Source organism: Bos indicus x Bos taurus, chromosome 14 (genome assembly GCF_003369695.1).
Source record: "Bos indicus x Bos taurus breed Angus x Brahman F1 hybrid chromosome 14, Bos_hybrid_MaternalHap_v2.0, whole genome shotgun sequence".
Classification (NCBI taxonomy): Eukaryota; Metazoa; Chordata; class Mammalia; order Artiodactyla; family Bovidae; genus Bos; species Bos indicus x Bos taurus.
The window spans coordinates 6,323,324-6,348,150 of NC_040089.1; the positions used below are offsets into that span (position 1 = coordinate 6,323,324).

Genomic DNA, 24,827 nt, shown 5'->3' on the forward strand with positions numbered 1-24,827 from the left:
GATTACGGAGGCATGAAAGCTGGGTTTCCATCCTGGCAGCGCCACCCTGCTTTCTGCAGAAGCCTTTTTATAAGTAACCTTTCATGTGGCGGAATGCTTTTGGCATAACATATTTGTATTTATTGGTCCAAAACTGAGATGGAGAAATCATTTTCAAATCTGGAATTTGTGCTGAGTCTTGACTTCCTGTAGTGAGGTGCAGCCACATATGGTTCTCAAGTGTGCAGAGTTCAGAGCTGGGCTGAAATAAGAAGCCTTTGTTTTTCTAGGTTTATATTAAAGTAGAAGCGATTGAAATGGGCAGCCTTTATTAAGTAATACACAAATCATTTGTTTTCTGTTAGGGGACAAAGATTGATTTTCTTTCCCTTTTTTTTAAACAGACTTTTCAAATCAGAAAGCATACCATTTTATAAAACATTTCATGAAACACAAAACTGCAAAAAAAAGATGATTTTCAAGTTCTCAAGTGAATTCATTTACTGACTAGGCACGTTGGTGAGTTGACTATTCTTAAGCAGTCCATAATTGGAAGGAAAGTTCCTGAAAGAGAGGAAAATGAAAAATATTTGTATACATCAAGAAACAAATATTTATACTCTGGTGGCAACACAGGATTTAGGCAGAGGAAGCAGGCGAGCTGAAATTTAATAGAAATGAGAATACTTACGGAAAACAAGGCAAAATAGAATTACAGAAATTAAGGACATAAAATCTTTGTGTTCAGTAGGCAGATGAATGATTTAAATAGTATGATGATCATCAAAATGCCATCCACTATGACATTTATGGGTCTGCTTTCAGAATGGCCATGCTTTTTTCCACATGGAACTTTCAATATTAAAATATGAGGTGACTTCCTATGGATACACACTTGTCACCTGAAACTTGGCTTTCAGATGTATTTTATTAACACCAAATAATACATTTTGATGTGTTAACTACAACAAAATTGTTGTTTCAAAACCCAAGCGGCAATCAGAAGGGAAGAGAGCCGAATCCAATCACAGTGGAGACACGGCCATCGCCTCGCTTACTCCACAGCTCCGGTCACAGACGCCCGTCCCGGGGTCTCCGGGTTCCCTGTGACCTGGCTGCCCACCCTCCTGTCCCCGCCCATGGGTGCCACACCTCACATTCCAGCAACTGCGTACTTGCCCCAGACCCGTGAGGCCCCTCCCTGCCTCGCAGACCTGCCTGTCACCTCTGACACGTCCTCCTCTTCCATCTGCTTCAAGATTTCAACTTATCTTTCAAACCCTCTTTGGGTTTCTCATCTCCTCCTCTGTGGAGCCTTTCCCTCCTTGTCCTTCCTTGACCATTGCACGTGACCTAGGTCTCTGCACCCCCTTGGCCTTCACCTCGCCTGCCAGGACTGCACACAGCACCGGTGTTCTGTGGGACGAACCAGGCTGTTTACTTTAAAAAGGGAAACAGCTAATATGCATGTGTGCTCAGTCATGTCCAACTCTTTGCGACCCCCTGGACTGTAGCCTGCCAGGCTCCTCTGTCCATGGGATTTCCCAGGCTAGAATACTGGAGTGGGTTGCCATTTCCTATTCCAGGAGATCTTCTTGACCCAGGGATTGAACCCATGTCTCCTGCATTGGCAGACGAATTCACCACTGTGCCACCAGGGAAGCCCGAGTGTTAATTAGGGTACTGTTTAATCAATGCACATTTCCTCAATGGCTGGATGACTGTGCTCTCCTTGTACATGACAGACTTGCTCCTGACCCTCGAGGACTCTCAGGGGTTGCAGGACCACCCACACATCAATCAGTAGATCAGAATCAGGGGTTCGCCCCTTGGGTGCTGTCAGCCAGTGCTCCCAGAGTGAAGAGGAAAAAGGGTTTTCGGGGGGCAGGAGGGAGAGAAGCTCTTGAGGAACTGGCAGGCTCTGGACAGCCAGCGAAGAGGAGAGGAAGCGGGGAGCTGGGCAAAGGCAGGGTGGACAGAGGGGCCAGCTGGGGGCCGGTTTCTGCGGAGAGGCCGTGGGCCCCGCGGGAGCAGAGGCGGCCCCTTCCCCTGGTGCATCCAGGGCTGAGCGCAGGGCCCGGGGCGGGCTGGCCTCAGACTCCATTGGCTCATGAAAGGAGGTCCCAGGAGCGAGAGGAGACCTGCAGGAGCCCGAGGGAGCGCGATCCGTCACCCTCTTTACCGTGGATCCTCAGCGATCACTGCAAGACACAGCCGAGCGCCCAGAGCTGGCCTCGCTCATTCCCACGGGGTCCGGCCCCACCACATGCACGTGGGAACAACTGTGAGCCCACTTTGCCGAGAGGAGTCTGCTGTGTGTAGGTGCTAACAGCTGTATACTGTGATGGACAGAAGAACACTGGGGGTTCAAATTTCCTTCAGAAAAGCGTATTAAGATACACGATTACCTCTACGGGGAGCAATACAGTAATAACTATAGGAAAATGTAATGACTCAATAAATCTATTTTAGAAACGTATTCTACAGATGTGTACGAACGTGCACAAGGACAGAGATGAAAGGCTGCACTGTCTAGCGCTGTCTCTAATGAGTGCAGAACACTGGAGGCAAAATGTCTGTCAACAGTTGTTTCAATTATGATGCATTCATATAAATATTATTCAGCCAATAAAAAGAAAAGCATACCTTTATAATTGAAAATGATAGAAAATGAACTCACAGATATACTCTAAAGTGAAACAAGGGAGGCAGACAACAGTGTACTGTTCTGTATGTAAAAACAGTAATAATCTGTGCAGAACCAAAGCGTATGTTTTTCTATCTGAAAAACACACAAAAAACCAAGACCAAGAGCTGCTTCTGGGTATTTCAGGGCAGGGGTGGGAATTAAGACCAACTTTCCATTGTACACTTTCCCCAAAGTTTTAGATTTTGTACCAGGTATGTCTATCGCCTACTAAATAAAGGGCATAGTTTTTTTTTCTAACTTCACCTTTCCTAGGGAAAAAGCCAGTGGTTACAGAAGTTAATGATCTCATTTCCACTGACAAACTAACAGTGAGAGGTGCTCAGGGTCAGTATTTTAAAATCACAGAGCCATTTGCTCACTGACTCAGTCAGTCATCGGCTCCTCCGTGAGCACTGTCATGCCAGGGAGCACGCTGGGGTCTGGATGCAAAGTCAAATGAGACGTGGTTCCATGTGCACAGAACCTGAAGTGGTGCTGTCGGTGAGAAAGACAAATACAAAAAAACCCAGTGAGCAGAGATCAGCCCTGCCTTCACGAGGCGTCTGCTCACTTATTCCAGCCCCTCGGTTGAGAGCCTATTAGGCGCTAGAACTGTGTTAGGGAGTGGACATGGGCAGGTGAGGAAGGGCATGGATCTTGCCATGGAGGTCAGGTGAGCTTTTACATACGTGTGTATGTGAATGACTACATTTAGCAACCTGGTAAATTCTTTTCCAATGGAAGAATGACTCTAACTTGACCCGATGAGGCAGATAAAGTTCTAAGGCACAGTCCTGCACTCAGAGACACGATGCCACCTGGTTCATTTCACTCACCAGGTAAATGACAGCTGCATGGAGCCATGGTGCCTGCGCTGAGGGCGTTCACACCCAGAAGGGGGCGGGGGCTTGAGAGGAAGGGACCCCGTGCTGCACGTTAAGAGCCCTCAGGGCCCTCCGGGGGGATTCTGCTCCCAGGGCACACGTGGAGACACTGTGAAGACTTCCAGAGTGAGGAGGTGTGTCAGTCTTACTCCAAAACTGGACAGACCGGTGTGGGCTGGCTGTAGCAAGTGCTGGGGAGAAGGGTGGCGACAAGTGATCTGGGGCAGAGAACGGCGCAGGTTGCACAGCACCCTGAAGGTACGTGCCCGCGAGGCTGCAGCAGAGGGAGAGCAGAGGCAGGCAGGCCGCACCCGCGCTGGGAGCCCTGAAGGACTCGCACTGAGACAGGACAGTGACAGCAGGCGGTGCCGGTCACAGCCAGACAACTAGGTGTGTGGGGTAACAACCCCTCCAGAATCAGTCCCGATCAGGTAGGATGAGGGGAGGATGCAAGTCAGATTTTAAAATGTCCTACAATCTTTCTCAAAGATGGAAACAGACTCAAGCATAAGATTTTGTTATTTTAAATATAATGATGGATTTATTTTCCTTTCTATTCCTACAATGTCAATACCAATCAATACAACTAGTACATCACTATAAACAGTAGATGGGCTTCTCAGGTGGTGCTAGTGGTAAAGAACCCACCTGCCGATTCAGATTAGACATAAGAGATGCGGGTTCGATCCCTGTGTCTGAAAGATCCCCTGGAGGAGGGCATGGCACCCCACTCCAGTACTCTTGCCTGGAGGATCCCATGGACAGAGGAGCATGGAGGGCTACAGCCCATGGGATCACACAGAGTCGGACATGACTGAACTGGCCTAGCATAAATAGATATGATTTGCATACAGAATAACAAACTACTATTTATACTTATCACATATAACCTAGAAAGTGGCTTAACTTATTAGATTTTTTACTACATTGTAATTTTTTCTCCGAATCATCAGAGTCACTGTCTAATTTTAAATTAGACTGCCTGAATTGTAATTCAATTTATGTGAGTGATTGCTTTCTTCCTGTTTTGGGTCTCTGCTACTACACCCAACCATTCCTAATACTGCCTGTCAGGAGTCACACGGATCACGCTGACAATATCACTCTTTCATATTCACTGACTTGCTAGATGCTTAAATTGTCACACACTGTGCTAAGAGATGCAACAAGAGGATGGAAACACTAGGCCCCTCTTTTTTAAGGCTCTCACCATCTGGCTATCACATCAATAACCAGTGCAAAGAGGTCTGTACAAAGTTCTTGCCGGAACAGAGACTGAAAAAGGTGCCATGTCTGCCTGGGGTGTGCACAGTAGGGCAGGTTCTAGGGTGAAGAGATTACATTTCGACATGGGCTGTCATGTTTGTGCTTCTTAGCAGGACCTGCAAGATCCTTCATTATGTGTCCCTTGTCTACATAGACAACATCATCTATTGGTTTCTCTAATAATCCAATATAACTAAAGTTTCCTAGATAACTGTGCTTTCTTATAATCCAAATATTTGCATAAAGCAGTAAACAAGAGCAAATACCTAGGTTTGTGGCAGGCAGGCTTCCAATCTTCACAGCAAACTGAGGTGGGCATCACTATTGTGTCCATTTTACAGATGGGGAAACTGCAGCTTAGACTAAAGTTCAGAGAGGTTAAGTCACAAAGCCGGTGGATGACAGAGCTGGGTGAGACTGCTTCCAAGAAGACCCTCCCTATGTGGTCATCTTCTACTGGGTCCTGAAACCCCTGCCGGCACCCTCCCTCCGCCTCCACCGCCCCACCTGGCGCCCATGTCTCTCCCATGCGCTATACCTGTCTCAGCCCTGCTAGCACCTTCCTTGCCCGTCTCCCCAGCAGGCAGCTGCATCCACCATCACCGCGTCTCCACTGTCTGCAGCACAGCAGACGCTCAGCCAACGCGTCTGCATAAACACCGACACTGATTCAACTTGGAATATCTTGAACAAAGGAAGGTTCAGAACCTAAATACAGCCAAAGAATCTCTCCAGGAAGGAATCTGGGGCAGGGGGAGGGTTATCAGTCACAGGGTCTGCCAACACTCAATGTTGTGGGGTTACTTTAGGAATACAAGGTAAGATAGGAGCCAGCCCCTGTCCTCAAGGACCCTTCAGTATAGGGGGAGTAAGTGCCAGCCCAGAGAGTGGACAGCCTAACAGCACAGCTGGGAGCAGAGACCCTAGATTATAGTGGATGCTGTGCAACTGACTGCTGCCTCCGGGCTGGGAGCCTACACAGGGATCTATCGCCTGAAGCGTAAGCCTCTTCCTGGGTAAAATGGAGATGACGGTCACATTCTTACTGTTGTGAGGATTCAATGAAAGTGATTCAGCACAGGTTACAAGTTGGTTGGCAACTTCTAACCAATCTAAGTCACATGGTATCAATACTAAAAGGAGGAAGTGTAAAAGCATGCTATTTCAGAGAGCACGGCGGACTGTGGTTGAACTGGTGAAGACATCATGGAAGGGTGGGCAGGCACGGCTTCCAGGCGCAAAGGCCCAGCGACAGGAAGTGCAGGTGCGTCAGGCCACCACCTCCATCCGTGCTGACCTATACTATACTTGAGTGTAAGGTCCACGTCCCACAGACCGCAGCGCCCACGTCCCACAGACCGCAGCGCCCCTGGTGCCTCAGGTGTGTGTGCGGGAGAACTCAGTAAATGACCCGCGAGCCGGGAGGCCCCGGGGATGACTTGGGAAGGATGCAGTGTGCACGGAGGGACAGGGCAGGACCAGGCTGCTGTCTACAAGTCTTGGCTGTTGAGACAGGGAGGAATGAGGCTCAGTAGAGGATGTGCTGAGTAAGGGAAGCCCTCGAAAGCCAAGCAGAACCATCCAAGAGCATCCTGGTGGCTCCTGACCTTTCTGCATCACAACCCCCTTTTACAGTCCAATGGAGCTATGGTTTCTTTAAGAAAATGAAAATAAACATAAAACTGAACAATTTCTCAGAACGAGCTCTGAAAACTATCTACTAATTTACCTTCCAGGAATCTGTCCATAATTTCTGATTAAAGAAGCCTATACTTATTATTCAAGATGCCAATTCCTAAAAACAACAACAACAAAAACTTACTAAAGAAAATAGTGAAAAAATTTCAATATAACATCATAAATTGAAAAAATGTGTTATTCACATTGGCTTTCTGTACAAGAAAAGAGGCACAAACAAAAGAGAACCCCAAACATTTATTCTGATTTATGAGAGTGAAGAGAACTATTTTCTTCCGAAGAGTAATTGGCTAATTTTGGTGATTAAGGAGAAAAAAAAGCGCTCCTATTTCCCATGTATATGAAACATGTGTATTCGACTTCAATAATGAAACTCTACATTATGGTATCACCTGCCAGCCTTCAAAACACTCTGAACACTGCCTTGCTTAATGCTCAGAACAACTGCAGGAGATGAGGAATGTCCCCATTGTGCTGACAGCTGAAGCCAGACCACGTCACCCGGCGACGGGCAGGCTCACACACTCTCTTACAAGTCAGATTCTCTGGGATGTCAGGGCCCATGCAGCATTCCTGACAGTTTAGGAAAAAACAAGAGTAACTGAAAAGTGAGACCGTATTAATGGTCTCAGATAAATGATATCTTTCTTTCACGATCCCTATTGTTTGAATTTTATGAAACAATTTTATAAAATACTTGGCAATATTTACCTTCTTAAAAGCGAAATTTTGTTTTGCAAAACTCAAAGTAGAAAAGGACACACATGCAAAAATCATACTTTCACAAGCCTACGGTAATTATTGTCCAAAATTTCCAGCACATCTGTGTCGTATTATGAATATATACAGAGAGAATATATACAGCCTTTGAAGAAAAAGTGGGGGATCATCACAGTTATCAATAGGTTTGGGAAACTTTTTTTTCCACTTGAAACTGAAAAATTTTTTCCTGCTACCAACCAGCCTATTACATTTTTACTGAGGAGGTAACGGAGTTACTTACACACTGCGGGGGCCGAGCCTCCTAGCTCCACAGCCTGTGCTGGCCTGACTGGGTCTGACTGGCTTACATTCCGGAAGGTAATTTGCCACTGGCGCTATGTCACTAGTTGGTAGCAGGAAGCGCGCAGAAGAGCCTGAGGCCGTCTTCGTCCTCCAAGCACATCAAAGAACCGGAACAAGGACACTCACCTGTGTCCGCTGGACTGACGGCCGCCTTCCTTTCACTTTCCAAGGTGGCTGACATTCCTAACAAAAGAAAAGACCTTTTTACTCAAAGAGAAGAAAGTCCCTCAGGAAATAAAAATTAAACATTTTACACAATCTACAGTTTTAAAAAAACTTAGGCCAAATGATTAAAGAAAAACTTTATTAAATATTTGTCAGTTTTAAGAAGTGCCCTCAATTACTAACCAAATAATGTATTACAAACAACTAGTTATGAGGTTTTACATTTGTTTAACAGGGTATAATTGGCCCCAATTAAACTGACTAAACTAAGGCTTTTTAGATTACTAAAACAAATTAAACTTTTTAAAATGAGAATTTAGGTGATCTTAAACCCTTTCTAAAATGGATAATGAAACTTGCTAAGTTGTAACCTCCCTGGTTTTATTAGTTATATTAAGATAAATTAAGTGAGATTAAAATCTTATTTGATTTATTTACCTTTGAAAATGAAGACCGTTTAAGGGTTACACATCCTCAGCCTTGTCGAGTGCGACCTCAATTAGTCAAGTCAGAAAGTCTTTAAAAGCTTTGTGCTTATTGCTTCCAGCATGGAGCGAGGTGTTCATTAAGGTACCAAAATTCTCATAAAAAATCCAAAGTTGCACTAGTGAAAAAACGCTCAACAAGATGAAAACTGATCACATCTTTTTCAGAAAATCAGTAGTTATTTTAAAACCAGTTTTTAAACAAGATTAGGTTTTGCGTAGTTTTAACGTGCCATTCAAGCAGCTGGACACCATTTGGACTCTTTAAACAGCATTTAAATCTACGGTGAGTATATAATGGTACATTTAGTTTTAAACCATGTTTTAAATAAATTGTACAATGTTTAGTGTGACCCTTTTTTGACAAGCATTGTTAAATGAATCTTTTCCCTGTTTACGACTATTTATGAAGGCCTTTTTAAATAAGAGAGACATGAAATTGTTAGCTCACACACACAAAATTTCTTTCAAAAGTTTATTTAGTATCAAGCAAGAGGAGACTTTGCTTAACACTACAGAACATTTCAAGACTTGAGTTACAAAAGAATACCACATTATTTGCACTTGTAACTGGCTTCCCTTTTTACGCATGTTGGCAAGAGAAAAAAAAAATAGCATATGGCTGAAAGATAAAATAACTAAATTTCTATGGAAACCTTTAAAATGAAAGGTGAGGCTTATGTTAAAAGGATGGATTAACATATTTAGTAAACCTATCTTTTTTGTTTAACACTAGTTAATCAAAGTTATTTTTTTTTTCCTTTTGATGACCTATTTTTCATATACAGACTGGAAATAACAAAATTTTACATGTCTTTTTTTTTTTTTTCTGCCCAGGTTGATGTTTCAACAAAGTAGTTTTAAATTCCATCCATTCAGATTTTAAGCATTTTGATTTATTTAAAAAGGGATTGTTCATAGAAAAAAATTACTTTGAACAGTATACAGGACTGGTGGAGACTGGCTATGTCACAACAGCAGACAGCACAGTCAGTATCTGCCGTATGGCTGGTCCCTGTAGACGCCCTTCGCGGTCCTCGCCGAGGGGGCCTTGTGTCTCGAGTTAGTCCACTCCTCTTGCCCTAAAGCCAGTCAGATGAAGCACAGTTAGATCAACACCAGAGAGCCCATGGCTTCATTTCTCAGAATCTAACTTAGCCCTGAACCCATGGTAGATGTCATACTGAAGATATAAATCCCCAAGGTATTAAAAAACCTGAGAGAATTAACTTTTAAACAATTACAAACACAATGGAAGATGTTCATCTCACTAGTAAAACCTACCAGCCTGGGAAGACATGATCCTTGTATCTTAAATGACAGCCAAGTTTGCAAGAACTTCCTTTTGGTCACTCATTTAATAAAAGTTCACAAACTCCAGCAGCAAATTGAGCTGCCTCTTGCTAAATGTGAAGACATTTATGCATGGGAAAAGGGTCACTTGGGATTTCTTCTTCAAAGACAAAGAAAACACAGATAAAAATCTGTGAAGGCAAAAGGAGAAAAATACTGGAGTGCAAAATGGCAATGGGCAGTTTGGGAAATGTGGCTTTGTTCTTCACGGGTCCTTCATGTAAAGAAGGAAGGAAAGCTGTACTGGGTGGAGATTTCTGTTTCCAAAATACTTCCTGGATAGGAAATAATCTCATGACATAACGTCAAATTGCACTCATCCTCATACTAAATCCACACGAAATGATGGATTTCCAACAGAGGACCCTGGTTCACTCCAGCTCAGGGCTGTCAGTGAGTCACTTGAAGGTCTTTGACAACAAACAGTTAATATCTATGCTGCAGCACACAGTGATTTAAAAGCCATGTGTCCACGGAGACCAATTTTAAAAAGCTGTGAGGAAAACTGCTTAAAATGACCTCTTCTTTGATACAAACATGCAATCAACATCATTCCCTCAAGCTAACTTGCATCAATTTAAGTAGACAGCATTCAACAAACCAAGGTATGTCTCTTAAGTGTTTGTTACGAATAACAACAAAAAAAATCCAAGGTGCGGTCATCAAGGCTTGGGGCAGGTGATATAACAAAATGCACTTCAAAAGGAACACTGGAAAATGGTTTTTCAGTTATGTTCAGAGAAATGTCATAACATCCATTAACGAGAATCCTGATTCACTTGCACTGGGCATGAGGCATTCATCAGAGCTTTGCAACTGATTGAAGCTTCGTGTTCTCTGATCTCTGCGCCCGGCAGCAAAGGAGGTTCTCAGTATCATTAAGTTGCTGCAGCCAATTCTTTTAATTAAACCTGTCGTCCTTCTGCATATTGAGACTCTGGATGTGGATTCCCCAGCACCTTGGGCAGCTCCCACTGGACTCAGTGGGGTTTCACTGTCTCTCTGTAAGCCTGAGACAGCCATCCATCTCCTCCCTGGCCCAGCGCTTCTGTAGCCTTTAACGAATGACTCCCACTGTAATGTTTTTAGAGGAACTGAGATTGGGAATAAATTAAAATATAAAGATGGCTGTGGTGGAATCACCACTACAGCAGTTGAGAGCTGTAGTCTCAACTGCTTCACTTTTCTTTACTCTCAAGAAGCAAAGACACTTCAGAGAGAGTCATTCTATCAAGTGTCTGTAGTTTGGCAAACTATTCAAGTAAGTGAGAAAATCAGCACATTGCAATCAACCCAAACAGAAAATCTTAAGTTCAGAATCAATGCCTGCAATTTTCTGCAAGTCTTTAGTCCCCTTTAAATATTAAGTTTAAACCTTAGAGAGCTTCTGAAAATAGCTGGATAAGCACAGATGAACTGAGAGGCAGCAGTGGTCTAAAATTCTGTCTGTATGAGTCTCCCCAGTTAAGTGCTTTAAGGTATTTCTATGACCTTTCTATTTATGGCTCCACTCTGCCATTTACTCACCATAGGAATCATACGTTTCTTCACTGAGTCCATGTCCATAATCATAGTAATCAGCACCGCTGCATGAAACAAAACACACAAGCAGAGAGAGACAAAAACACAGTTAGGACAAACTGATGTGGCTGTGAGTTTAAATCATACTTGATGAAGTATCTAAAACTTAAAGATAACTACTAAAAGCAGGGCTGAAAGCTGAACAGAGTTCCCACGGAGAAGAGCGATCTTATTAGGACTATCATCGGCCCCTCCTGTGGTCTCTGACTTGAATTCACAACAACCATGTCTGACACTGAACCACCACGATCAGCCTGTCCGTGTGGAGAGTGCTGACAGCACCTGAGGAGTACGCAGTCTCTTCTGGGAGGAATCGTGGTCTGAGAGGGTACGCGTATGCAGTGGACCCAGGCTGGGATCGTGCAAGGGATCAGGGTGGGGTGGGGGGGATGTGTGTGCAGGAGGAAGCGCAGCCACGGCTTCTTTCCTACCGACACCGAGTTCACAGAAGGCACAGCCCTACAGACCAGACACCTCGATGCTGTGCGAGGCCCAAGCACTGGGCTTTACAATAAAGCAACACGGCTATGGGGTGACATGTTTAACCCTCTAGCACCACACCATTACCATCAGGGGTGGCCGCTCAGCAGGGGCTGTGTGTGGTGGGTGGGAAAGGCCCCTGGGTCCAGTCGCCCACCCTGGCCAAGCCTGTGGGGACGGAGGCACGTGCGCAGCTGTCCTGTATTCTGACGCATGATGTCCCTGAGACCCAGGGAGGGAGTGATCTGTCACCAAGGCCATTTTGTAGATGATGCAAAACAGGCCACTCACATACACAACATGTGTGATCTAGGTGTAACCTTTACAGGAACGACTCTGGGGAAATCTGGATGACGGGACTATGGCCCACACAGTCAGTTTCTCACACTACTCTGGCTGTCTGAGGAAGGGCTTCTACCACTCTCCCTGGCTTCCCCTTTCCCAGTTCTCATAATTTTGTAGGGAAACAATCACCCTGAATTTGTTATCTTGGATTGTCCTGGAATAAACACTCTCATTATTCCAACTTGATGCAATCAAGCAAAGAAGTTCTAATCAGAATGGAAAACGATCCAGCTGAGCTGCTTAGCACCCAAGGAAGCTGCTGCTAAGTCGAGTCCAACTCTGTGCGACCCCCATAGATGGCAGCCCACCAGGCTCCCCCGTCTCTGGGATTCTCCAGGCAAGAACACTGGAGTGGGTTGCTATGTCCTTCTCCAATGCATGAAAGTGAGAAGTGAAAGTGAAGTCGCTCAGTCGTGCCCGACTCTCAGTGACCCCATGGACTTCAGCCCAACAGGTTCCTCCGTCCATGGGATTTTCCAGGCAAGAATACTGGAGTGGGGTGCCATTGCCTTCTCTGCCAAGGAAGCACGGAGTGAATAATACCTGTGCCAGCCCCAAGACCCCCAAGCAGCCGTTGCCGCCCCTGGACGTGAGAGAGCTGTCATGCCCATTTTACAGGTAAGGATGCTGTAGAGCAGAACAGCTGGGGCGCCAGCCTAACATCACACAGACAGCAGAAAGGGGACACATCCAGTTAAGTCCACACCTGGTTCTCCTACGTTTCGTTTCACAAGCCCAGGTGAACTTCACTGGAGACTAACCATCAACCTTCTAAGGCAGCACAGGATGGCGAGCCCTGTGAGAGGGGATGGGGGTGGGAGCTACAGGCTTGTGTCATGCCTATGAGGACAGGTCTTCGCCTCTGCCCTCCTCTGCCAGAACGGTTCCTCTTGTCCTTTGCTCCCAAGCACCTCCTACCCAGTCGTTAGCCCAAATGCCACTTGTAGAAGCTGCAACTCAAAAAGGTTACACTGCCTGTCCAAGGTCACACTACTTGCAAATGGAAGAATAGGTGCAAGACTAAGTGTGCCTTTCCTTCACAACCCGAGCCCTCTGTCCACCTGCACGTGTCCCAAGGGACCGCATGCTGTCTCAGGGCTCTGCAGGAACCCCGCTGCCAGTGGGCCATGGTGAACTGCAACCGCCTCAGTACTCTCTGCTCTCCAGTGCCTCCTCTCCCTTGGAGCCCTAGTTTTCCATCCTGGTATACGTACATTTACGGCAAGAAGAGAAGAGGGGCTAGCTGAGTGAGGAACAGAGAGACATGCATAGTCAAGAAGGAAAAAGTCTAGCAAAAACAAGCAACAACAAAAATATATGGCCTCCCTACCTCTTAAAGTTCAACAGTTTTAAATATGAGAATGCTATTAAAGAAGAACACTTTCCTCACCTTGTAGACAGACATTCAGAAGGAATACTTTTGATAAAATGCCACTGTCCAACACGGGTCAAGACTCCTGAGTCTAAACCCAGGCCTCCCAGCACGGACAGTCTTGGGGCAGTTGTCCACCTGCCTGCTGAGTCCAAGTGCCCCTCTGCCTGCCAAATCTCACCACGCTAGATGCCCCCCAGACCCTGGGAAGCCCTAACGTTCTCAGTGCCTCACGTACAGCATCTGGACACAGCAGTCAACATAATTTCTCATTTTGTTGAAAATAAATCGGCTACTGTTTCTTAGAAACTCGGCACTAAATTAAAGAAGACTGAGTGAACCTCAGTCTTCTTTCCAAATGTCAGAAGTTACAATATAATGGCTCCTTAGACAAAGTTGCAATGTTCTTTAATATCTCATCTTTGCTGCACAGAAAACAATGAGAGTGACCTCTTCATAAAACTGAATAGAATTCCCTTTACTGAGACAGGTCCACTGTTTAACTTGGAACTGTCAGTGACAGGTACTGAGACCAATAAACAGGAGAAAAACAACTGCCTTCTGACTAAACAAAGTCCCCTTGATTAAATGAAGTGAGCATTAATGAGCATCGGGGTGGACTGGAAATCCACCTGGAAGTGCTCTCACACAGATCAGCATAAAAAAAAAAAAAACAAAAAAAACAGGGTGAAGAATGTTTCCCAATGAACGGAAGGATAAAAGGAAACATAATTTGGTCAGGCGATGGTTTGGTGATAAGACAATCTTAGTTTTGACAACTGGAAACTTTAAACTGACATATTTTATCATTTCACTCAGTTTCTGATTATTTATTTCAAGACTGTCATCAAGCCAAGAAGCTGGGAGCAGCTGAGCCCCATTCTCGTACCTGTCAGTTCCATCTGAATTGCTTTTGCAGCATTTCATTTCGTGCACCTCCAATGTCTATTAACCCAAGACGTGTCCTATTTCCCAAGGATAAACTAAAAACCCAACATAAGGCAAAGGGGGAAGACTCTAAAAATTTCTTCATTTATGAATACAACTTACAGCATTAATAAGAAGCAAGAAAACACGGTAGGTTGACTATGCCTTTTCTCCATCAGAAGGTGTCAATAGGAGTCCCTCCCTCAGGTGGTCCAGAGCAAGCTCCTCTCCCGGCACCAGGGCCGCCTCCCAGGCCTGCTCTGTCCTCCATGTCCCACCCTGCATCAGGGGTAGAAGGAAGTCCAAAGGCTCAGCGTAATTCCTGGCTTTCCCGGAGGTTCTCGATCCATCAACCAGAGTCAAGAAACAGGCCCAGCACTGGGAGTAAACACAGGGGTCACAGAGCAAATGGCAGCACTGGGACCAAGCCCACGTGCCCCAGGGCACGGACAGGCGTTCAAAAGGAGGACAAAAGCGAGCTCCCAGACCACCCTGTCTCCATGAATGGGACTAAGAAGGAACTCCTGACATGAATCTATCTGGTGTCTATCTCGTCAAGCCTCTACACGAATTTTGACGAAAAAGTCGCTGGGACTCATGTCATCAGGCCCTCGGCTGGTCATTGCAGCTCAGGGAACTCTAGATCACTAGTTACTCTTTATCTCCAGCACTTGTAGAGCTCCGCCCGTCCCCGTCTGTCCCCATCTCCGTCCCAATTCTCTCTGTGCCCTCCGGAAGTCACGGCTCATCGCGCATCCTCCACCTCCTCTTTAGACGCTCCCTTGCCTTCTTGCTCAATGAAACTCAATTCTCCTCTAATGCCACCTCTCCCTCAGTGGCCCTCTCCTCTCCCTTATCCCCCATGGCCCATGTGCCCCTGGGACAACAGGAAGGTGAGTATTCTCTTCACCAACTGCCCCCGCATTGCCACCTGTAGCCCATTACACTCCACTCCTCTGCACAAACACTCAGCTTTCAATCTCTCAATGGCATCTCTGTCCTAAGTCTTGCTGTTTTCTGTACGCAGGCAGATAATCCTTCAAATACGGTGGTCTGCTGACTCCCTGGACCACTCTTGTCCACTGATCTTGCCTCTACTCTCCTTTGGCCATCAGCTCCCAGGTCACATCTTAGTTCCTGTCATATCAATAACCCCTCTACCCCGCCTTGCGTCAGTTTCATGTACTCCATCCCCTGACTATGGCTTCCCCTCTCCAGTTTCACTCCCGTCCTCTAGTAACATGCTGACCCTCCTTTGCAGCACATTGCAATCGTCCCACTACTGTTGTTACATTTTCATCCCTTGGCAAGGGGACCAATGAACTTTAACCTGCTGGATTTGGTGGTCAGTTCGCAGGTCTGCTGTGTGACAGGGCAGCAGATGTGACACAGCTAGTCACACAGAGTGGACGCCCCCTGAGGGGATGCAGCCTGGGTCCCACAGAGGTGCACTCTGGTCCAACGAAACAGGAGGGCAGTATAGCGAGAGCAGAGAGACCCAGGAAGGCAGAGGGGGGTCATGCAGACCACGGAGAGGCTTGGTTTCTTGTTTTTATCCTGAGTAAGATGGCTCCAGGGAGAAACGTCCCCATAATGAAGTTTGCCATCACCTGAGACGGGGAAGTGGAAGCAGAAGGAGCTCTGGGCAGGGAGCCGTCAGGAGTTTGGCCTGGGACAGGCTAGGTTGCATAGGCCTCTCGGACCTCCCAGAGCAGCTGGAAAGAGAAATCAAGAGGCTGGGGGAGTGGTCTGAACAGGAGACATAAGTCTGCCGTCCTCGTAGTGTGAAAGGTACTCAAAATCCAGAGACGCCACGTGATCTCTCCAGGGACACATGCAAGCAGACAGAGAGCTCAGGCTGTGGAGTAAGGCTGCACTTAGTTCTGAACCTGTTTTTCCATTGGGAAGTGGTGTGATCTTCAACAGGAAGCATCATCTTTTTGAGGGGTAGCTTCTACCAATGTCTGAAACACAAGAGGTGCTCAACAGGAGCACTGGCAGGAATGAATGGATGGCGTTTGCCGCTCAGGGTGAGGGCCCCAGCGGTGTCCTCTGACAGGGCGACAGGGGGGCCACAATGCAGTGAGCTCACACACAAAGCCCTTCTCACTGGCTGGACACTTCCTCTAAACCAAATAAAGAGCAGTGATCAGCCTTAACCGTATTGTTGTAACGAAGTTTGCCAAGCCTCATTTCAGATGAAACAATTACTTTGTCAAACAAAAAGATTTTAAATGTTAATGTAGGTCTGTCAGAGAATCAGAAACAAAAGGTTTGCCACTTACAGCAATCCTCCACCTCTAGTGTGAAAAACTTCTCAATCTGACCTCACTGTAAAGTGCAGGAACTTACTGGTACTTGACCGATCAAAGGCAAGAAGTGGGCCTTGAGAAATCACGTGGTCCATCCTCTGGGCTTCAGGCTAAATTGTCTTAATGATCTCAGAGAATGATTCCCTCTCCACTTTGAAAGACTTCCAGTAATACAGTCTGACTAACCTGTCACAGTAACACCCTTGAACAGGCCTGACAGAAAGTTCCATGTTAACCTTCATCTCTCACGAGACTCTCAGAATCCTTTCTCTCTGGCTCTGCTTCCCACAGAGCTCGAGAGCACCTCCTCCTGTGACAGACGGCTCAGGAAGGCAGATCACACAGGGCAGGAAGGAAGGAAGCACACGCCTCGGGGGTTACTGGTAAACCTAATTTTAAGGACCTATGTCAACTACTATGGCTTCCCAGGTGGCAGAGCAGTAAAGAACCCACCTGCCAACACAAGAGATGCAAAAGACACGGTTTTGATCCCTGGGTCGGGAAGATCCCCTGGAGGAGGAAATGGCAACCCACTCCAGTGTCCTTGCCTGGAGAATTCCATGGACAGAGAAGCCTGGCAGAGCTACAGTCCATGGGGTCGCAAAGTCAGACACTACTGAGTGACAGAGTACATGCACGCATGCACATGCGCACACACGCGTCAACTACTAGGATCGGGTACAGGCTACTGGGCAGAGACATGCAAACGAGATCTAAGACTAATGATAGATACTATCAAACAGCACCCACCACACATTAGCAAACACCGATTAGGAGCTGTGCATTCTGCACAAATTTTCTCTCGTATTTAAAACAAACTCGCAATCTGGATCTCTATTTTATAAATTTAGGTTAAAAACAACATTTTCCCACCATGTAAGAGAGAGACTCTCACTTGTTACGTTCTCTCCTGAGAAAGGTGCTCTTGGTAGGAATTTCTGAAGCTCAGATGTCACCTGTTCCCAGCATCTGTTCCACAGATATTTCTGGAACACCTATCATGTGCTGGGCACCAGGATGCAACAGTGAACAAGTTCCAGACTTTGTGATAAAACACGTCTGGTCTAGTGCGCAAGGCAGACAACTGTAACTAGGCCGGTGGAGGACTGTGATTCCCAGAAGCCCAGAGTTCTGATGGACTCAGGGTGGGGCACCTGGCCCAGTCCTGGGGTACCTGGGAGTGCCTCCTGGAAGGAGGAAGGTCTAAACCGACACTTAGAGAAGAGCCAGACAGAAAGGAGAACCACAACATGCAGTTTTGCCCTGGTGACAGCACAGTGGTGACTCAGACACGGAGCACTGCTCTAAAGCCGTGTGGCCGCCGTGCGGGCAGGGGCCAGGGTGCAAGTCTAGTTCCCCTGGCTCCCAGGGGCCTCTCTCCACCATCTAATCGGACGACCAGTCACCACACTCACAGCACAGTGGAAGTACGTTTGGGCACTTTTTCAAAAGACAGCGCCGTTCAGGGAGCCAGAAAGAGATGATGACCTAAGACACCCACAGTTGAAAAGCAGCAGCTGGAAAACTTCTTGCCTGGGTGCTGGAATCCATCTCCTGCTTACATGGTGTGTACACTGAAAAACAGTCACTCAACTGGACGCTTTTGACAGGTGTGAATTTATGCCCTTTTCTATAGGTATATAACATTTCAGGAAAAGGAAAACAAATCAAAAAAATAAAAATAAAAAAAACTAACACTCAGGTTAAAAGGGAAGAGCCAGTGGGCAGCTGTTGCCTATTCAGTGTGCACTCTCCCCGTCCTCCTTAGCAGAAGATGCCCTGTGAGACTGAGGGTGAGATGCTAGTGGTAACGCACCCAGCCATTAATCTCCATTTCTCGACCACTTCTACAGGGAGGATACTGATGAGACAGGAGTGTACTTCCGGGAGTGAAGCTTCCAGGGACTTCCTAAGAGCAGGCGGACCTGCCCAGGTTGCAGGGCCTTCCTCCTCTTCTTTCTCCCTGCCTGAAGCCCAGCCTGGCAGCTGGACTATGACCGCTGCCCTGAGAGCAAGCTGAGCGTAAGGGCACAGGGCAAGGGCGAGGAGGATGCGGCAAACAAAGGAGCACCTGGCTGCTCAGAGACTCCACAGAGCGGTCCCAGGGGTCGGAAGCTGCTAACATCCATTCTTATGTGAGAGAATAAACCTGATTCAGTGGAATGTGGGGTTGATTCAGAGCTTATCCCAGTCCTACAATACGGTGCAAGCATCCTGACGTGAGGGGCACCACGTGTCTCTATTTTTCTCTGCTGCAAGGATATCCGCTCATGCTTATTTCAACAGCACGGTCAGTACTCTTCTCCATCTGCAGCAGTCTACGCTACTCCTATCAAAAGTTTCTTAAAAGACTGCAGATGGTTCTATGTAATCTTTTAGAAACGATGAATTCTGATTATATTCCAAGAAAAACAAAAGAGTAAAAAGATAAGAGTTTTGTTCATGAGCGTCTCTTCAGCTCACTGTGCCTCTCTCCTCCTCCCACACACTCGAGGCACGCCTGCACGGAGGCCTCAGGACACTCAGGGAGTGAGTTTCACAGAGACACGCACTGATGCTGGTGCTCCATGTGTACACCAGGCTAAACCTGCCTGACACACTCACAGTCACTTATCAGCAGGCTTCCTGTCTTAACATCATCATTTTGGAAGACAGTACAGAATTAACACTTAAGAACAGGGCTGTGCAGTCACACACATTATCAGAATCTAGGCTCCAGCGTTTACTGTGTGTGTAAGCTTGTGTGTGCTCAGTTGTGTCCGATTCTTTGTGATCCCCTGGACTGTAGACCACCAGGCTTCCCTGTCTATGACATTTCCCAGGCAAGAATACTGGAGTGGGTTGTCATTTCTTCCTCAAGGGTATCTTTCTGACCCAGGGATCAAACCCGCATCTCCTACCATTACAGGCAGATTCTTTACCACTGAGCCACCAAGGTGTAAGCTTGGGTAACGTTAACTCAATTTTATCTATAAAATAGTTTTTAAAATGAATCTTTCATAAGATTGCTGTGAGGTTCAAAGAAGATCGTGTGTTACATACATAAACTTAGCTCTTATTCAAGGACAGCTGTTATGAGTACTATTGAGGTAGAGGTTCCTTCTGAATGAGCAGTATTTTTCCTAGAGTCTTACTGATGTTACACAAGCTATTTCTGCTTATTTGCTAGAGTGAGGAATGTACCTTTAATGACAACAAATCCACCAAAAATACCAGTAACAACTAATAGTTTCCATCTATTTGAACAGTTCTCTGCAATTTCCTAACTTAAAGGAAGATAAGTGCTATTGGGCTCTTCATTACTTTCTGTAAAGCAATATTTTATTAATAGTTGTCAGTACAGAGGTCTTGAACATTTTGGTTAAAATTATCCTTAAGACTCCTTATACACCACTGGTAGGAATTAATGTACAAGTACTTTGAAAAACACTTTGGCAGTTTCTTAAAAAGTTAAACATATAATTAATATTTGACCCAGCAATTCTACTCCTAAATGTCTAAAGGAAGCTAAAATACAAGTCCGCACAAAGATCTGCACATAAATGTTCAATGCAGCATTATTCATAATGCCAAGGAGTGAAAACAAACCCCGTATCTGTCACCCAGTTAATGCATAAACAAGACACGGTAGAATCATAAATGGAAAACCATTCAGTAATAAAAAGGAAAGAAATACTGATCAAAGCTATAATGTGGATGAACCTCAAAAACATAATGCTAACTTCAGAATACCTGATGTAAAAGATCATATATTCTGATTATATTTATGTCCTTTTCCTTTAGTTGTTCTCAATCTTTTCTCTGTTTTTTAGCAACTGGTATACATTACACCTTGATGTGTTTATATTCATATTTATCCTGCTGAGGGTTTCTCTGCACTTTGCAGATCTGTGTGATGGTATTTTTTGTTAATTTTAGAAATGTTTGTCATTATTTCTTCAAGTACTTCTTCTACCTCATACTTTCTCTCATCTCATTCTGCAATTCTGATAACATTAGCCTGTTTTACATCATCTTGCAGATTTCATACCCAATGTTCCTTCTACTCTTCATCTTTCTCTTTTTATGTTTGAATACTTTTTTATAAGTTGTCTTCAAGTTCTCTTACTATTTCCTCTGTAGTGTACAATCTGTTAATAAGCCCACTGAAATAATTATTCATCCCTGACATTGTAATTTTCAATTCTAGCATTTCCATTTGGCTCTTTTTAAGAGTTTTCATTGGCTACATTCCTATCCTATCTGTTCATACATACTGTCCACCTTTCACACAATATCATTTAGCATATGGAATGTATCAATTTTAAGACACTGACTGACAATTGTAATATCTTGGCTCTCTGTTTCTCTTGACTATTTTGTCTCTTGACTCTGGGTTGTATTTTCTTATTGTATAATTTTTATTCATAATTGAATGCTGGATGTTTAGGGGAAAAAACAGAGTGAGATAAGTAAGATTTACATTTATAAAGGACATTTCTCTACCTCTGTCAGGCTGTTGGTCGCTGTATTGATTTTCTACCAAAGTTGTTACAGGTCAAGATATAAGGGTGTACAGACCACAGTCTTCTCCTGTAACTTCATAATTTTAAGTCTGCAAGCTCCTTTAATCATACTGGGATTAATTTTAAATAGGAAAAAGTTCTTACAACACATTCTTGAAAAGCAAAACATTTTGTTCCAAACTTCAAAGATATCTTATTCCAAAGGGAAATCTCAAGTTTTCTATTAGGAGAACTTGAAATTTAAATATGAATGGAAGAAAACTGTAACTTTAAGGATTTCCGAATACATAAGACACACTCCTTCTTTTATTTGAGGATTTTTGCACAGATCACTGTGTTCCCACAGATACATCCTTAGGCAAACTTTTACCTCCTTCAAGTCTTAAATCATCTTCTCAAAGAAGCTAAACAGGAAGGCCACTGGCTAAACGTGACCACCACTAGGACCTGAACTCTACTGGGCACCCTCCTTACCCCTTTTTGTTCACTGCTGCTTACCGAGCACCTGGGACAGTTGCTGGCAGAGTAGGTACTCTTTAGTTGTTTGCTGAATGAATGCATGAAAGACACGCTAGTGATTTATTTCTTTAGGAAATAAATATTTACTTAGCAAGTATCTGCAAGGCACTCTGAAAAGCTCTGAACATATAATATCTTATTCTCATAGTGCTCACTAGACAAGAAAAGCAGTTTTCAGCCTCGGCTGCTCATAAAAATTAGCTGTATTTTAAAAGTTTCAGATAGCTGTGCTATCTTAAAACTCAGATTAAAAATAAGAAACGAGAGATTGGCTTGGGAATCTCTTTTTTTAAAGGCTGTATAAAGGACTCTTCCATTTAGCCCAAGTTGAGGGAAGGCTACCTGCAGTTCCACATTAGACATTCAGAGGTACCAGACTTCTTACCGTGTTTCCAATAAAGGTACTTGTAGAACAGATGTGGAATTCTTAAATGTTACCAACTGAAATGAAAAACCCATAGAGGTCCCTTTCCTGGTTGGTACTACACTAGGTACTGCGGATTAAAGGACAAATAGAAAAGGGTTTCTGCCACCAAGGGCCTCTCTGTATAAACAGGAGAGAGATTCTCAAATCCAGCAGGTATGAGTGGTGACCAGAGGCAAGCATGCCATATTCCAGAAACACACAAGGCTGGCTGAGTACTCTGTGAATGCAAAAGGGGATGTCAGAGGCAGAGAGTTTATCAAGAAAGCCTGCTAGATGAAGTAACAACTCAGTCAAGGAACCTCTGCTCTGAGGCAACCCATCTGGCAAAGACTAAAATGTAAAGAAAAGGAAATTATCCTGTTTGCACCATTGCGGAAAAGTCTAAAAACACGACAGGCAATTTTTATAGAAACATGCCAAATAACCACAATGTCTTTAAACACTGTAAGTAAAGAAAATTACTGAAGGAGCCATGAAGAATTTGACAAAATTAAGTTTATTTACATAATGTATGCTTTGAGATCTATTTCATCTGTGACTGAGCAAATTATAAATGAATCATGACTGAAAAATTCAATACAAGGTTAGATTGGGTGAGTGGGTGACTTGACATGAGGTTAGAGAAAAATCAGGGCCAGATCAAGAGAGGTCCTCTTAATGCAATGGCTGCTAATAGATGGGAAAGTCCTGTATTAATCCTTCAAACTATACTATTTAAAAATTAATTGCTGGCACTAACCATACTTGGTAGGATTACAAACTGCCAAGGCTGCATACATCCCCCTTCAAATCCCCTTGTTTTTCAATTTGCCATACATGCTTTCCATCCCCCTTGGTAATCACATTTTCCTTGATCATAAACTTCACATAATCCAATGGGCAATCACTGTCCTGGAGAACCACAAATAGATGCCCCCCACCCCAAAGAGTTGTAGACACTTAGCCGTATGGCTTTTAGATTAAAAATTATAGAATTTTAATAATAGCTAGTGAGACCATTCACAAAGCGCCAGGTGCTTTCCGTGTATCAACTCATTTGACATGACAACAGCCTCAGAGGTGGTCACTGCAACCATCACGTCCGTCATGCAGATGAGCAAGCTGAAGCACAGGGGCGTGACGTGACCCCAGCTTCACTGTCAGAGAGCTGCAGAGCTGTGACAGACTCCTCCCCTTCACTCCCAGTAAACAAATCTCGATTCTGCCTCAACTGAGGTGCTGGTTTATCTACATTACTTTGGCCAAGTTGACATGCATACCTTTTTTCCTATAGCTAAAATGTATTTCTTTCCCTGAACTTTGCCAGAAACTGCTTATTCTTTTTAAATAGTTAAATATATTTACACTGTGTTAAGTGTTACATTGTGTTAAGTGTTACATTGTGTTAAATGTTAGACCTATCCAACTCTTGTGACCCCAGGGACTGTAGCCCACCAGGCTCCTCTGTCCATGTAATTAGCCAGGCAAGAATACTGGAGTGGGCTGGCATTCCCTACCCAGGGGAATCTTCCTGACCCAAGGATCGAACCTGAGTCTCCTGCATTGCAGACATATTCTTTACCATCTGAGCCACCACTTGCTATACACTAAGTTTAGGCACTTATTGTGTAAACACTGAGTCAAAGGTTACAAACACTTGGAAGGATCCGACGGACACTCATAATTCCAGAACACATCCCTTCATGATGTCAAATAAAAGGGAAAAAATGCTATCTCATTTAATCACACCTGCATGGTGTGTGAATTACTTCTGCTTCTAAAGCTGTAAGCCCAGTAAATGAGGTTTGACTAGATTCTGAAAAATTCACACACTGACGTTCTCTACTGTAAATCATTCTTCACAAGCAACTTCAAGCTGTGACCTCAAGCCTATGCTTCCAAACATCTTAGGACTCTAGACTAGCTAAATTACATGAGGCTGTCCATAAGTTTTTGTTTCACAAATGGGGAATCAAAATGGGATAGACGATTTTGTTTCTTTGTTGAGATTTCATTGACTGCAGTTCTCCTCAGGAAAAGGCTGCACAAGCTTCTAGATCAGACAACTAAACTGATGAGGACAAGTCACCCAGAGACAGTGCAGCGGAGGGCTCAGTGCCAGCCTAGCACTCACTCTGAAACAACCACAGGGAAGTTCTATAATCTCTGGGCCTGAATTTCCTCATCTATGAAATGGGGTAACAGTAATAACCTACTTATAAGGCTGAAAAGTGCTGAGAACAGCTCCTAGTACATGTCATCTTTGCAAGTTTACTAAACTTCTGCTCTGTATACTGCTTTTGCTATCTCATTTAATCACAATCTCACAAGTCAAATATTCTTACCATCATTTTACAAATGAAAAATGAAGACTTGAAGAAGTAGCTTGGCCATAAACCTACAGCTGAGGAAGTGACAAAGTGGATTCAAATCAAGGTCTGAGTGGTTTCAGAGCCCTCCAGTCTGTTTAACAAAACCATGTGTCTCATTTTAAGAGTCAAGAAATACAAAAAGGGTTATCATCTTCTTTCATTAAAAAGAAGACAGAATTTGTCAGAAAAATTATTCTAAAACTAATAAAACCCATTTTAAGAACATATGAAACATGGGGAAAGAAAATATAGGAGATTCACCAAGTAGATCTTTATCTACAGACCTTAAAATCCGGTAGTGAAGATGTAAAGCTGGTGGCATGATAACCAACAAACCCGCTGTTTAGAATCTGCATTGTGGTGAGGAAACTTCTTCCCGGGCACGTTCCCGCCCAGCAGCATCTGTCACTGCTCTGAGTGGTTG

General features: G+C 44.6%; 1 protein-coding gene across 3 annotated transcripts in view; it reads right to left on the reverse strand.

Annotated features, from left to right (window-relative positions):
- Window positions 1-291: 291 nt before the first annotated feature.
- The window catches only part of KHDRBS3 (KH RNA binding domain containing, signal transduction associated 3), a 153,371-nt gene continuing 128,835 nt past the window's right edge, over window positions 292-24,827 (reverse strand). For 2 of the 3 annotated variants that reach the window (XM_027560775.1, XM_027560777.1), the window contains exons 8-11: window positions 11,112-11,170; window positions 8,185-9,313; window positions 7,708-7,764; window positions 292-543 (exon numbers count right to left, since the gene is read on the reverse strand). In XM_027560775.1, coding sequence (XP_027416576.1) covers window positions 9,222-9,313; window positions 11,112-11,170 — 151 coding nt within the window. In that variant the 3' untranslated portion in view covers window positions 292-543; window positions 7,708-7,764; window positions 8,185-9,221. The remainder of the gene's footprint in view (window positions 544-7,707; window positions 7,765-8,184; window positions 9,314-11,111; window positions 11,171-24,827) is intronic. The other variant, XM_027560776.1, reaches the window with a different exon arrangement.